The 14,980-nt window shown below is 34.6% G+C and overlaps 1 protein-coding gene across 8 annotated transcripts in view; it reads left to right on the top strand.

The window, feature by feature from the left end:
- sv (paired box protein shaven) overlaps positions 1 to 14,980 on the top strand; it is a 67,619-nt gene that overhangs the window by 26,274 nt on the left and 26,365 nt on the right. For 4 of the 8 annotated variants that reach the window (XM_070282369.1, XM_043213410.2, XM_043213412.2 and 1 more), the window contains 4 exons: positions 481 to 935; positions 8,825 to 8,910; positions 13,042 to 13,285; positions 13,414 to 13,512. In XM_070282369.1, the coding sequence (XP_070138470.1) occupies positions 481 to 935; positions 8,825 to 8,910; positions 13,042 to 13,285; positions 13,414 to 13,512 (884 nt within the window). The remainder of the gene's footprint in view (positions 1 to 480; positions 936 to 8,824; positions 8,911 to 13,041; positions 13,286 to 13,413; positions 13,513 to 14,980) is intronic. The other 4 variants (XM_043213411.2, XM_043213414.2, XM_043213416.2 and 1 more) reach the window with 2 other exon arrangements.

Raw genomic sequence — 14,980 nt, 5'->3', positions numbered from 1 at the left:
TTTTTACCAATTATTTTTTAAGGGGGTACAAAATGAAATCTTCTCTCCTTTGAAGCACCACTTTTTGTTCAAAACAATCTGGTGTTTACTTTTTGAAGTGAATTACTTTTCTCTGACAAAAAGAAAAAGTAACGTGCTAAAGAGATTGTTTTGTTTTGTATATGTTTTGTATTACCTTTAAATAGTACATACCTTTATAAGTCTGCATAGGATAACACAGGCTGACAGCAAAAAATCTACCCGCATATTTTTATTTGCTTCACACCATTTTGTCTATCTTGAACTAAAGTCCAGAACAAACATACGTTCCATTACACATTTTCCGCGGTACACCTAAGAAAATAAATTGATCAAATTGTGCCATATATTGATTTATGTAGGCCGTGTCTGTTCCCAGTAAAATAATAATTGGCATCTAGCAGCTACCATATTTTGGAATAAATATCAAGCTTGTATCTTAAATTGATGTTTTGTTTTTAGTATTGTACGAAATAAGGCTGCAGAGAAAGCAAAGCACGTTCATCACCATCAAACGCATCATGTACCCTCAAGCCTTAGTGGAGCACCTGTTACCACGGAAAGTCTCGATGGGAGCACAGGTACAAATGGAGACCTTCAGGCTCCATGTGCAGCTACTAGCAACGGAAGTGCTAATTCGACAAATACAAACTCATCGTCAAATACAATTCCTCTCGTCCCTGCACCGACAACATCTACTGCTGATTCGACCCAAGTTGCAAGCGGTCAACTTAACAGTAATAGCAATGCAACTCTTAATCATACAGTACACGAACAACGCACGACCGGATATAGCATAAATGGTATTTTAGGCTTACAACATGGCCATCTTTCCCATAACAACAATAATATAAATAGTGCCAACAACAACGGAACAACGGATCCTAATTGCAAACGCAAAAGAGTAGAAGTTCATGGTAAGTTTTGTATTAACATTAAAATATGCTTTTGTTTAATTATTCCTTATTTCAATATAATTGGTTTTAAAATTTTCACTCCCTCTTGTTTTTCTTTAAAATTACATAAAAACTTTTTAATGTTAAGCTCTTTTTATACCCTTGCAGAGGGTATTATAATTTTGTCCAAAAGTGTGCAAGGCAGTGAAGGAGACATCTCCGACCCTATAAATTATATATTCTTCATCAGTAGAGAGCTATTCTTTTACACGAGAGCTATTTTTGATAAAATAATACGACATGACAAATTTCATAAGGATCTGGAAATTTGTAGAGCTGGAAGCTAGTACAATTTCTATTTTTGGTCAGTTAATCCGACCTACCAAATTTCATAACGATCGGTCGACAATATCTTATAGCTGCCATATAACTGAACGATCGGAAATGGTATTTGGTAGAAATACCAACTTTGGTATTTTTGAAGATGACACTTTTTTGTTAGATATTTTATTGTAATAAATTGGTTTTATTATGATATTCCCATAAGGATCGGACAACTATATACAATGTTTGCGATATATATCTGGTTTTAACTGCAAGGATATATAAACTTCGGCTCCGCCCGAAGTTAGCTTTCCTTTTAGATAATTTATATTTGGAAAAAAAAATCGAAAACAAGTATTTTTAGAGAGAATTAAAAAAAAAAGACTCTCCTAAAATCATGCATCGGTAGGGTATGCAGGAACAATCCCCAATTGATTAATTCGTAAAAATATATATTATATATAACAAAAATTCTACTGCTACCACTTCATCGTATTCTTAAGCAAATATAAAATATATGCTAAAATATTAAAAAATTTAATATAACAAATAATATTACTCTTTCACCACTAGCCCAATAATGAATATCCCAATTTTCTAAGGGTAGCAAACCTAAAAAGTTACAAAAAAAGGGGACTGTCGCAATACATTTTTGCGTCCATTTTCATTGTATGAAGTGAGCAGTCTATATGTTGTATGGTTAGTGGTTGGAGTCAAGACAAAAATATGTTAAAAACATTCCAATTTTGAACACGCGTCGATGAAACATTAACCAATCTGACTAAAATGTTAAAACAAATATTAGAAAAAATAAAACTCTCACAGCATTTTTCAAATGTAAAAATGAGTCTAGTTTGCTCATCTGTTTTTTTCAGTTCACTATTTTATTCCCCATAAATATAAAAAAATTGAGGATGATGTTTTTAATTTTCAATCAAACTAACAAATTAAAATTAAGAAACAAAAACGTTCTTTCACAAACATATAACTATAGAACAACTGTAGGTACCAAATTAAGAATGACGAAACTTAAATATTTTTTCAAGATAGGAGCTTGGTACTTTTAAAAAATTTTCTATTCTAAAAAGTTGGTTTTTAATGAAATTCCTATAAGGATCGGCCAGCTGTATCTGCGATTATCCGGTTGTATCCGGTGTTAGCTGAAAGGGTACATCAACTTCGTTTGCGCCCCAAGTTAGTTCTTCTCTTTTTTTATCTTGGAGTAAAATAAAAAGTAAATAATAAAGATGTGTATAAAACTGTTTATATACAAAGCTAGACTTTTTATATAGGATAAAATTTCAAAGTTGACGAGTGAAAAGAATTTTTATTTACGAGTGCAAATAATTGTTCGCCAATAAATAAATACATACTTGTTAATTTTCACCTTGATGATTTGCATAGCCCATTGAATACAGACTTAAAATATTTATTCGTAGAACCCAACTTAAGTACGGGTAAATAAATATTTTCTACCACATCTTCGGCTTAAGATAGAATCTTTTGGGGTTGCTAAATGTGTCTCCGAACTTCTTTTAAGTATACCCCGAATACTCGTGGAGTATATGGGTATATTTTAATCATATCTATGTATGTAACAGGGAAACGGTATAATCTGCGACCTATTCGAATTCATTCGAATCGGGTCATTATTTAGACGAGCTATATATTTCTTATTCTGCTTCCCTAACGGATTGTTTTAGTTGTTTGTTACAAAATACGAAAAGTATGCAACAAAATATTTTTAGAATTAATACTTTAAATTTTAAAGCTTAGACGGTAGTAACAACATTTAACGAAAGAAATTAATATTTTTTATACCCTTGCAGAGGGTATTATAATTTTGGTCAAAAGTCTGCAACGCAATGAAGGAGACATCTCCGACCCTATAAAGTATATATATTCTTGATCAGGATCACCTCCTGAGTTGATATGAGCATGTCCGTCTGTCCGTCTGTCCGTCTGTCTGTCCGTCTGTCCGTCTGTCTGTTTCTACGCAAACTAGTCTCTCAGTTATCGTCTTGAAACTTTGCACATACCCTTCTTTCCTTTGCACGCAGTATATAAGTCGGAACGGCTTGGATCGGCCGACTATATCCTATAGCTGCCATATAACTGAACGATCGGAAATGACCCAACTTTCGTGTTTTTGAAGATAGAAAGCTGGAAATTGGTACAGATTATATATTTGGTCAGTTGATCCGATCTACCAAATTACATTAGGATCGACCGACTATATCTTATAGCAGCCATATAACTGAACGATCGGAAATGGTTTTTGGTAGAAATACCAACTTTGGTACTTTTGAAGATAGATGCTTGAGACTTTTTTTAGATTTTGTATTGTAATAAATTGGATTATATATTCATATTCCCATAAGGATCGGCCAACTATATCCGATGTTTGCGATATATATCCGGTTTAACTGCAAGGGTATATAAACTTCGGCTCTGCCCGAAGTTAGCTTTCCTTTCTTGTTTCGTATGTGATCAATTTGATGTACTTATTGCTTAAGAATTTAATCTGTACACTCACACACATAAATTTAAACATATACCCATGCAAGCGACAAAAAATGTTACCACTTTTTCTGGCCAAAAAGAATAATCATTGTTTTAAATCTGTTCAGTGTGAGGCTAATGAAAATCTCATCTCTATTACCTTTTCTGGTATATTTCGATTCTCTATAGGTTTCAAAGTAAGCTCACATATTTAATAGACTTAACTCATATTTTTTTGTTGATGTTTTTTTTTTTTTTTTAAAGTTACAAAGAGAAGAGACTTTTGTTTTTTTTTTTGCGGTCTTTTATAAGTTTGGATTAAAATGCATTAATCTTAAAGCTCAGAAGCCAAGACGACAGAGTAGCCCTCGAGAAACAAGCGAGAAACATCGAACTGCAATAACTAAGAAGTAGAGGTCTAAAGTTTATAGTACTTCTATTAGGAATATTGAAATGAAATCGTGTAAATAAATAATGGCTATCTACATCACTACTCAGCATTGTCTATGATAAGTTAATGTTGGTAAGTTTATTAGTTAGAGTCTGCTACCGTAAGAGGGAAGATGAAGATGTGCATCCCAGTTAAATCCTCAAAGTGAAAATTTTAAGAAATTCTTTTGTACCGGTTCTATGCGGTCCTGATGTACTCCATTTTGGTGACTCTAGACACATGAACCATACTCTAATATCGGACGGACCAAAGGAATGAATAAACTTTTAATAATGTAGGGAAACTCAGAAACGTATTCAGAAAATTTTTGATTCTTCGGCTCTATATAGAGTATTTTCCAAATAAATGTGTGTTACTCCAATGGGTTCCTTTTGGAAACTGTATTTATTTTGTACAATTCTCTTACAAAACTACTTATCTCTCTATTTAAAACTCTTTATCAACGCGCTCCACGCGTACCTGCTATGGGAGCCTTTCTTAAGTTTGATAAGCGCACCACTTATGTATTTGTGTTAGGCTGCAGAGGTTCAATGCTTGAACAACACGCACGCTCAGGCACGCGGTTGTCAAATTGTGTACTGCCGACCTCAGTAATCTTTTATCGTTTCTGCGATATTAATTTTTGCGAGAACTTGGGCGAAGGTGTAAAATTACCTATACAGAAAGCACCACACAGTACTTGGGACTTTATGGAGACGCGGCCAAAAATACCTTTAGTTGTTATATCGTTATGAAATGTTCTTCAAAGTTAGAGCAAAGAAAAATTGAATATATCGACCGACTATATCCTACTGCTCCATACAAAATATCGAACCAAATTTGCAACGCGATGCTATTCAGATTCAATCTTTTTATACCCTTGCAGAGGGTATTATAATTTTGGTCAAAAGTGTGCAACGCAGTAAAGGAGACATCTCCGACCCTATAAAGTATATATATTCTTGATCAGGATCACCTCCTGAGTTGATATGAGCATGTCCGTCTGTCCGTCTATCCGTCTGTCTGTCCGTCTGTCTGTTTCTACGCAAACTAGTCTCTCAGTTTTAAAGCTATCGTCTTGAAACTTTGCACACACCCTTCTTTCCTTTGCACGCAGTATATAAGTCGGAATGACCGGGATCGGCCGACTATATCCTATAGCTGCCATATAACTGATTGATCGAAAATGGTATAACTTTGGTGTTTTTAGAGTTAGAGAGTTCAAGAGTTGACACGAGAGCTATTTTTGGCAAAACATTACGACATGCAAAATTTCATAAGGATCGGCCAACTATATTCTATAGCTGCCATATAACTGAACGATCGGAAATGACCCACAAAAAAATTTAGTGTAAAACGGTTTTAAGTAACTTTGTCAATAACTAATAACTTCATCAACTTTGCTTCAATTGACTTGAAATTTTGACACAATATTCTTCAGATATTATGCATTCAATTTAAGAATGTTTTATCAAATTTTTACAAAAAAATATTTGAAAATATGGCAATGGTAGCAATTGTCCGGACGTATCGCCAAAAAAAGTTGAATTGCGGTGCCCCTTATAACTCGGTGCTGGATCATTTGTAATCAAACAAGAAAGGAAAGCTAACTTCGGGCTTTCATCCTAATGAAATTTGGTAGGTTAGATGAACTGACGACAGAGTAGCCCTCGAGAAACAAGCGAGAAACATCGAACTGCAATAACTAAGAAGTAGAGGTCTAAAGTTTATAGTACTTCTATTAGGAATATTGAAATGAAATCGTGTAAATAAATAATGGCTATCTACATCACTACTCAGCATTGTCTACGATAAGTTAATGTTGGTAAGTTTATTAGTTAGAGTCTGCTACCGTAAGAGGGAAGATGAAGATGTGCATCCCAGTTAAATCCTCAAAGTGAAAATTTTAAGAAATTCTTTTGTACCGGTTCTATGCGGTCCTGATGTACTCCATTTTGGTGACTCTAGACACATGAACCATACTCTAATATCGGACGGACCAAAGGAATGAATAAACTTTTAATAATGTAGGGAAACTCAGAAACGTATTCAGAAAATTTTTGATTCTTCGGCTCTATATAGAGTATTTTCCAAATAAATGTGTGTTACTCCAATGGGTTCCTTTTGGAAACTGTATTTATTTTGTACAATTCTCTTACAAAACTACTTATCTCTCTATTTAAAACTCTTTATCAACGCGCTCCACGCGTACCTGCTATGGGAGCCTTTCTTAAGTTTGATAAGCGCACCACTTATGTATTTGTGTTAGGCTGCAGAGGTTCAATGCTTGAACAACACGCACTCTCAGGCACGCGGTTGTCAAATTGTGTACTGCCGACCTCAGTAATCTTTTATCGTTTCTGCGATATTAATTTTTGCGAGAACTTGGGCGAAGGTGTAAAATTACCTATACAGAAAGCACCACACAGTACTTGGGACTTTATGGAGACGCGGCCAAAAATACCTTTAGTTGTTATATCGTTATGAAATGTTCTTCAAAGTTAGAGCAAAGAAAAATTGAATATATCGACCGACTATATCCTACTGCTCCATACAAAATATCGAACCAAATTTGCAACGCGATGCTATTCAGATTCAATCTTTTTATACCCTTGCAGAGGGTATTATAATTTTGGTCAAAAGTGTGCAACGCAGTAAAGGAGACATCTCCGACCCTATAAAGTATATATATTCTTGATCAGGATCACCTCCTGAGTTGATATGAGCATGTCCGTCTGTCCGTCTATCCGTCTGTCTGTCCGTCTGTCTGTTTCTACGCAAACTAGTCTCTCAGTTTTAAAGCTATCGTCTTGAAACTTTGCACACACCCTTCTTTCCTTTGCACGCAGTATATAAGTCGGAATGACCGGGATCGGCCGACTATATCCTATAGCTGCCATATAACTGATTGATCGAAAATGGTATAACTTTGGTGTTTTTAGAGTTAGAGAGTTCAAGAGTTGACACGAGAGCTATTTTTGGCAAAACATTACGACATGCAAAATTTCATAAGGATCGGCCAACTATATTCTATAGCTGCCATATAACTGAACGATCGGAAATGACCCACAAAAAAATCCAGTGTAAAACGGTTTTAAGTAACTTTGTCAATAACTAATAACTTCATCAACTTTGCTTCAATTGACTTGAAATTTTGACACAATATTCTTCAGATATTATGCATTCAATTTAAGAATGTTTTATCAAATTTTTACAAAAAAATATTTGAAAATATGGCAATGGTAGCAATTGTCCGGACGTATCGCCAAAAAAAGTTGAATTGCGGTGCCCCTTATAACTCGGTGCTGGATCATTTGTAATCAAACAAGAAAGGAAAGCTAACTTCGGGCTTTCATCCTAATGAAATTTGGTAGGTTAGATGAACTGACCAAAACTAGAATCTGTACCAAGTTCCAGCTTTCTATCTTCAAAAACACAAAAGTTGGGTCAATTCCGATCCTTCAGTTATATGGCAGCTATAGGATATAGTCGGCTGATCCTTATGAAATTTGGCACGTCGTAATGTTTTGCCAAAGATAGCTTTCATGTCAAATTTGAAATCTCTAACTCTAAAAACACCAAAGTTATACCATTTCCGATCAATCAGTTATATGGCAGCTATAGGACATAGTCGACCGATCCAGCTCGTTCCAATTTATATACTTTGTGCAAAGGAAAGAAGGGTGTGTGCAAAGTTTCAAGTTGATAGCTTTAAAACTGAGAGACTAGTTGGCGTAGAAACAGACAGACGGACATGCTTATATCAACTCAGGAGGTGATCCTGATAAAGAATATATATACTTTATAGGGTCGGAGATATCTCCTTCACTGCGTTGCACACTTTTGGACAAATTATAATACCCTCTGCAAGGGTATAAAACTGAAACGATCTGGTATGAAATCAATATATAAATTTGTGTAGCTTCTTTACAAATCCATTCAATCAACAAAAAACTCCTAAGAGTATTTGTGTAGACTAAACCATTTGGAATCCTGTGGCAAGGTGAAAATTTTTCAGTGGCTTGGAGCGACCCATTTACCCAAATTACTAATGTTTTCTGTGGTTCCCCGAATAAATACAGCCCTAACAAGAAAGGAAAGCTAACTTCGGGCAGAGCCGAAGTTTATATACCCTTGCAGTTAAAACCGGATATATATCGCAAACATCGGATATAGTTGGCCGATATAAAAATGTTATAAATGTTATACAGCCCTAAATACAGCCCTACATTTTTTCAAAATGCCTTCCTGCATTGGCGCTTTAGTAATGTGTCATTTTTGTGGGGCATCGGACTATACGAGTCTAAATGCAATATCTCATAGCTCCGTCTTATATATCTTAGTCTCTGATGGATGGAAGGATGGATGATGTATGTATGTACATCCTTTATGTTATCAGCGATTTTTCCTGCTCCATGCTTCATACATATACTTGAATACAATTTACCCTTATACTCTGCGAGTAGCGGAAATAAAAATTTAATTTATCTAAGGGTTGATTGACTTTTTCGTGCAAGCAAGACTTTATCAACACATTATGGTATAATGTCCATGATTACTAAATACACTCAAAAGACACGTGCTTTAACGAAAGACAATGCAAATGTAACATTTTTTAATTAAGTTTAATGATTTTCCCCTAATTTTTTTTTAGATGAGAATCGGAACACAAATTCTTTCTCAGATGATGAGCTAAAAAGACAACGAACGGAATATAACAACGACCAAGTTTATCCTAATGTAAGTATAAAACAAAAAATGAATGCTAACATCGGGCAGAACCGATGTTGATATACCCTTGCTGTTAAAACCGGATATATTTCGCAAACATCGGATATAGTTGGCCGATCCTTATGAGAATATCATAATATAACCAATTTATTACAGTACAAAATCTAAAACAAGAAAGGAAAGCCGAGTTGGCCGATCCTTATGGGAATATGAATATATAATCCAATTTATCACAATACAAAATTTAAAAAGAGTCCCAAACTTTTATATACAAACATACTAAAGTTGGTATTTCTACCAAAAACCATTTCCGATCGTTCAGTTATATGGCAGCTATAAGATATAGTCGGCCGATCGTAATGAAATTTGGTAGGTCGGATCAACTGACCAAAAATATAATCTGTACCAAGTTCCAGCTTTCTATCTTTAAGAACACGAAAGTTGGGTCATTTCCGATTGTTCAGTTATATGGCAGCTATAAGATATAGTCGGCCGATCCGTATATATATACTTATAATACTATATATGGTATATAGTACTTATATATACTATATATATAAGTCGGGCGATTGTTATGAAATTTGGAATCGAATCTGTTCGAATTTGCAACTTTCTATTTTCAAAAACCCGAGTTAAAGCATTTCCGATCAATGTGTTATATGGCAGCTATAGGGTATAGTCGGCCGATCTCGGCCGTTCCGACTTATAAATTGCGTGCAAAAAACAGAAGAATGTGTGCGAAGTTTCAAATCGATATTTTTGAAACTGAGAGACTAGATTGCGTAGAAACAGATAGACAGACAGACGTACAGAAGCCTAGCTTATATAAACTCAGGAGGTGATCCTGATTAAGAATATATATACTTTATAGAGTCGGAAATGTCTCCTTTAGCAAACGAGTAAAAACGAGCAAAACGAGTATTAACTTTGATTGAAAGGCTGTCCAAAATTTCAACTAAAAAGCGTCGTTTTTTTTGTTTTCCACGCCTAATTTGAAATATTATAAATATATTTTTAGAACATCAAGAAATGGAAGGTTCAGTGAATAATATTTGATAAGTAACATTGAAGCAAAAGTACCTTGATTAAATGTTGCAATAGAAAAACACTGCCTTGATTGGAATGTATGTAAACAAACGCGCTCATAACCTAACACGTATACTGCTCGCTCTCTCTCTCTCTAAGTAAGAAAGTTTATTATGACGTTTCGAGCGTCCCTTTTTCTTTTGATCACATCATAAAACACTTACACTTGTATTCTATAGGTAGCGTTACATGCGCAGCGCCGTGGAAAAATATGAATTCTCGAAACATATATTGCTAGTCAGACTCGATTTAGCGCCTCTTAGATTTGGCGCCCGGGGCGCTTGCTCCTTTCGCCCCCCCTAGATCTGCCTATCCTACCCTATCCACTGTGCTACCCTATCACAAACATCGGATATAGTTGGCCGATCCTTATGAGAATATCATAATGAAACCAAATCAATATAACAAAAAATCTAAAAAAAAAAGTCCCAAACTTCTATCTTTAAAAACACGAAAGTTGTGTAATTTTCGATGTTGGAGCAATCCTTGAGTATTGTGGTAGGGGTCGGGTCATTTGGCGAAAAATTTAATTTCTGTGTAATTTTTACTTAAAACTTTTGTACCAAATATAACACAACACATAGATGGGACATCATACTTTTTTTTATCCCCTAACTCGTAGAGTACAAGGGTATATTGTTCTCTTGTGAATTTATTTTACGTAAAGAAAGAATCATCTCCGACCCCGTAAAAATATATTCTTGATCAGCATCAAAAGCCGAGTCGATAAGCCATCCGTATGAACGGATCTGCCCATAGGAACGTGTGGATCTCAGAGGCTATAAAAAATACAGCTATAGCATTAGGCATGGATACTCCTATAACACCCAGGCAGTTCAAGTTTATTTCAAAATTTTTCACACACCCCCTCCCGTCCAAGTACAGTATTTCTTTAGCGCCAGTACAGGATAGTTTTTATACCTTTGCAGAGGGTATTATAATTTTGTCCAAAAGTGTGCAACGCAGTGAAGGAGACACCTCCGACCCTATAAAGTATATATATTCTTGATCAGAATCACCTCCGGAGTTGATATGAGCATGTCCGTCTGTCCGTCTGTCTGTCTGTCTGTTTCTACGCGAACTAGTCTCTCAGTTTTAAAGCTATCGTCTTGAAACTTTTCACACACCCTTCTTTCCTTTGCACGCAGTATATATAAGTCGGAACGGCCGGGATCGGCCGACTATATCCTATAGCTGCCAACTGAATGATCGGAAATGGTATAACTTTGGTGTTTTTAGAGTAAGAGAGTAAGAAATTTGACATGAGAGCTATTTTTGGCAACATAATACGACATGCCAGATTTCATAAGGATCGGCCGACTATATCCTATAGCTGCCATATAACTGAACGATCGGAAATGACCCAACTTTCGTGATTTAGAAGATAGAAAGCTGGAATTTAGTACAGATTATATTTTTGGTCCGTTCATCTAACCTACCAAATTTTATTAGGATCGGCCGACTGAACTGTCGGAAATAGTATTTGGTAGAAATATCAACTTTCGCATATTTGAAGATAGAAGCTTGGGACTTTTTTTTAGATTTTTTATTTTAGTTAATTGGTTTTATTATGATATTCTCATAAGGATCGGCCAACTGTATCCGATGTTTGCGATATACACTCGGTTTTAACTGCAAGGGTATATCAACTTCGGCTCTGCCCGAAGTTAGCTTTCCTTTCTTGTTTGAAATACTTTTATCCAACGAATTTTTCTTATAGTTAATTTTTATATGAAAAACCCATGTGTACCCATGTACTCGAACATACCATTTTCCATACAAACGTGTTCAAATTTGAAGCACGTGGATCTCGAAGACTATAAGAGCAGTTTTAGACTTTTTATTCTTGTTCCCTACTGATCTGCTTGAGCTTTTTTTTCCCAAGAAGTATGAAAAAAGTATGAAAAAAATTTTCCTTGGCTGAGTTTATGATTGGCTATAGCTGTCTTTTCATCTTTTTTTTTAATGTGTGGAAATTTGTATAGAAAATAAGACCACTTTTTCTCGCCAAAAATAATATGTTGCAATATAGACAATTAAAATAAATAAAAAAATTAAATAAAAATAATAAAAATCTCTATATTCTATTCTATATTCTTTAATGACTTTCAATGACAATGTTCAACAAATTTTTAATGGATGAAACCTTTTTAATTTTATCGGCTGTCGAAGACTGCCGTTCCTATAGCAAAATATTCAGATATGATACTGCTCCATTAAAGTGGAAAATTACAAACAATTTTTGAAAGGGTTAAATTAATTTTATCAAATAATGAAATCACTTATATGTCGGGACTTATAACCTTACAAACTAATTTTTTTGTGTATACCCTACATTTTGAAAAGGGATACAAAGTGAGTCGAACAGGGTCCATCCATAAGATGTAATGCCTGTTTGTAATGTGTGTTTCTTTAAATAAAGCAGATTTAATTATTTAATATTTAAATAAGTTAATTTTTTTAATTTTGAGCTAATAACATAATTAAAGTATATACCTTGTATATAAGTATATATATACATATATGCATATATATGCATATACATTTAAAATAATTAATTTTAGAAAATTTAATTGGTTTTTTTTTATTTTTATAATGTCGTGCCCACTTTTTCAAAAGGTGACTATTGGTCTTAAATAGCACCATAAAAAACCCGAATTTAAATATCTTTCTTCGTTTCTGAGTGATTAGTTTTAGCCTGAAAAAGTGGTCAAAAATATCTTAAACTTTTTTTTTGTCATTTTTTTTTTTGTCTTGTTCTCTTGTTCTCTATTCTACAAGTACCGGATAAAAAATATCCTTATTCGGCACCTGGAGAAAATTAACATATGTTACCTTGAGAATAAGTAAAATTGGGTTTTTTAGTTTATTTACAAAGGTATTGTTAAATTGTCATTCAACAGGATTTTTTTTATGTAATGCTTTAGTCTTTTTAATAACTCTGATAAATAAAACTTTCTTAAATTACTATTTCCTAATAGTAACTAAAATCATTAGATATTAGCTTATAAAAGTGTTTGAATAATGTATATAATGTATAAACATTTTTTAAAGATATGGTCAGGTAAATGGTGTATTAAAGATGAACATAAGTTTCTCACGGAGTTGGGAAATTTAGCAGGAAGTGCAAATAGCGCAGTGTCATACTATGAAGCATCTAACGGATATTCAGCAAGTACGTTAGCAGGATCTAACACGACGCTACCTGCCAATGATACATCAATTTTGTACGATAATGTTGCAACCATTTCTCAAGCACAAGGCTCACTCTATACCCAAGCCATCGGTCAATCACTGGGTAAGTCGATACTTGTACTTTAGAATTATCTATATTCATTTTTATTTTTGACTTTTATAAGTTTTTAATTACTGTTTCTGTTTTATTTATTGGTTTTTTTTTTTGTTTAATGATTATAACCGATGTAGGAAATCATTCATTGACACAGTTAATGCCTATAAGTTTGCATGATATGAAAAATTGCGCCAACACAGTACAGGAACAATCAGTCTCCCCTTTCTACACAGGTAAGGGAAGGAATATGAATATTATTATATTTAAACATTAAAAATTCGTTTTTTGAAAAAATGGTTTCAAACATGTTGGAGCGTTTGTGATAAAATTAAAAAAATTGTGGGTGCTATAAAAAACCCATTGTACTTGTAGAGTATAAGAATATAAGAATGAATATAAGTATAAGAATGGTATTCGTATTTTTATACATGGTACTCGTAGAGGTACATTATGGGGGTATACTAGAGTGTAGTGAATGTAACATAGAGAAGGAATCCTTTCCAACACCATAGTGTATAAATTAACAAAGAGTCCTTTTTATACCCTTGCAGAGGGTATTATAATTTTGTCCAAAAGTGGGCAACGCAGTGAAGGAGACATCTCCGACCCTATAAAGTATATATATTCTTGATCAGGATCACCTCCTGAGTTGATATGAGCATGTCCGTCTGACCGTCTGTCTGTTTCTACGCAAAGTAGTCTCTCAGTTTTAAAGCTATCGACTTGAAACTTTGCACACACCCTTTTTTCCTTTGCACGCAGTATATAAGTCGGAACGGCCGGGATCGGCCGACTATATCCTATAGCTGCCATATAACTGATTGATCGGAAATGGTATAACTTTGGTGTTTTTTGAGTTAGAGAGTTCAAATTTGACATGAAAGCTATTTTTGGCAACACATTACGACATGCCAAATTTCATAAGAATCGTCCGACTATATCTTATAGCTACCATATAACTGAACGATCGGAAATGACCCAACTTTCGTGTTTTTGAAGATAGAAAGTGGAACTTTGTACAGATTATATCTTTGGTCAGTTAATCCGACCTACGAAATTTCATTAGGATCGGCCGATATCCTACAGTGCTATGTAACTGAACGATCGGAAATGGTATTTAGTAGAAATATCAACTTTCGTATTTTTGAAGATAGAAGCTTGGAACTTTTTTTTAGATTTTTTATTTTAATTAATTGGTTTTATTATGATGTAATCATAAGGATCGGCCAACTATATCCGATGTTTGCGATGTATATCCGGTTTTAACTGCAAGGGTATATCAACTTCGGCTCCGCCCGAGGTTAGCTTTGCTTTCTTGTTAGGATTCTTTTAAGACGCGATTTTATTTCGCGAATGAGAAGACTTTGTAATTGTGAGGTTGACCGTCACCGTCTATTTCCAAAATTCAAAAATAAAAATTTCAAAAAATTTTCAAAATAACTGCTAAGTACATTAATTCTTATAACGGAAGCTAGCCCTATGCCGTAAAAGTGCTGACTCGGCTGCCCATGCATGGTGTTGGGTAGCCGCCGTTGCATCGGAGTGCATTGCTCGCTGATTGCGCTGACCGAAGCCCGGGATTTCGGCAACGTCGTTGTGCAACGTCCGCAGGTATCGCTAGCCTTGCATTATTTTATGCTGTGAAGCATTATCAGCCTAGAAACTTCCGTTTTGCTAGGAGACCGTTTTGTTAACTCCTCC

Source organism: Drosophila bipectinata, chromosome 4 (genome assembly GCF_030179905.1).
Source record: "Drosophila bipectinata strain 14024-0381.07 chromosome 4, DbipHiC1v2, whole genome shotgun sequence".
Lineage (NCBI taxonomy): Eukaryota > Metazoa > Arthropoda > Insecta > Diptera > Drosophilidae > Drosophila > Drosophila bipectinata.
This window is presented reverse-complemented; position numbering and strand designations above follow the sequence as displayed.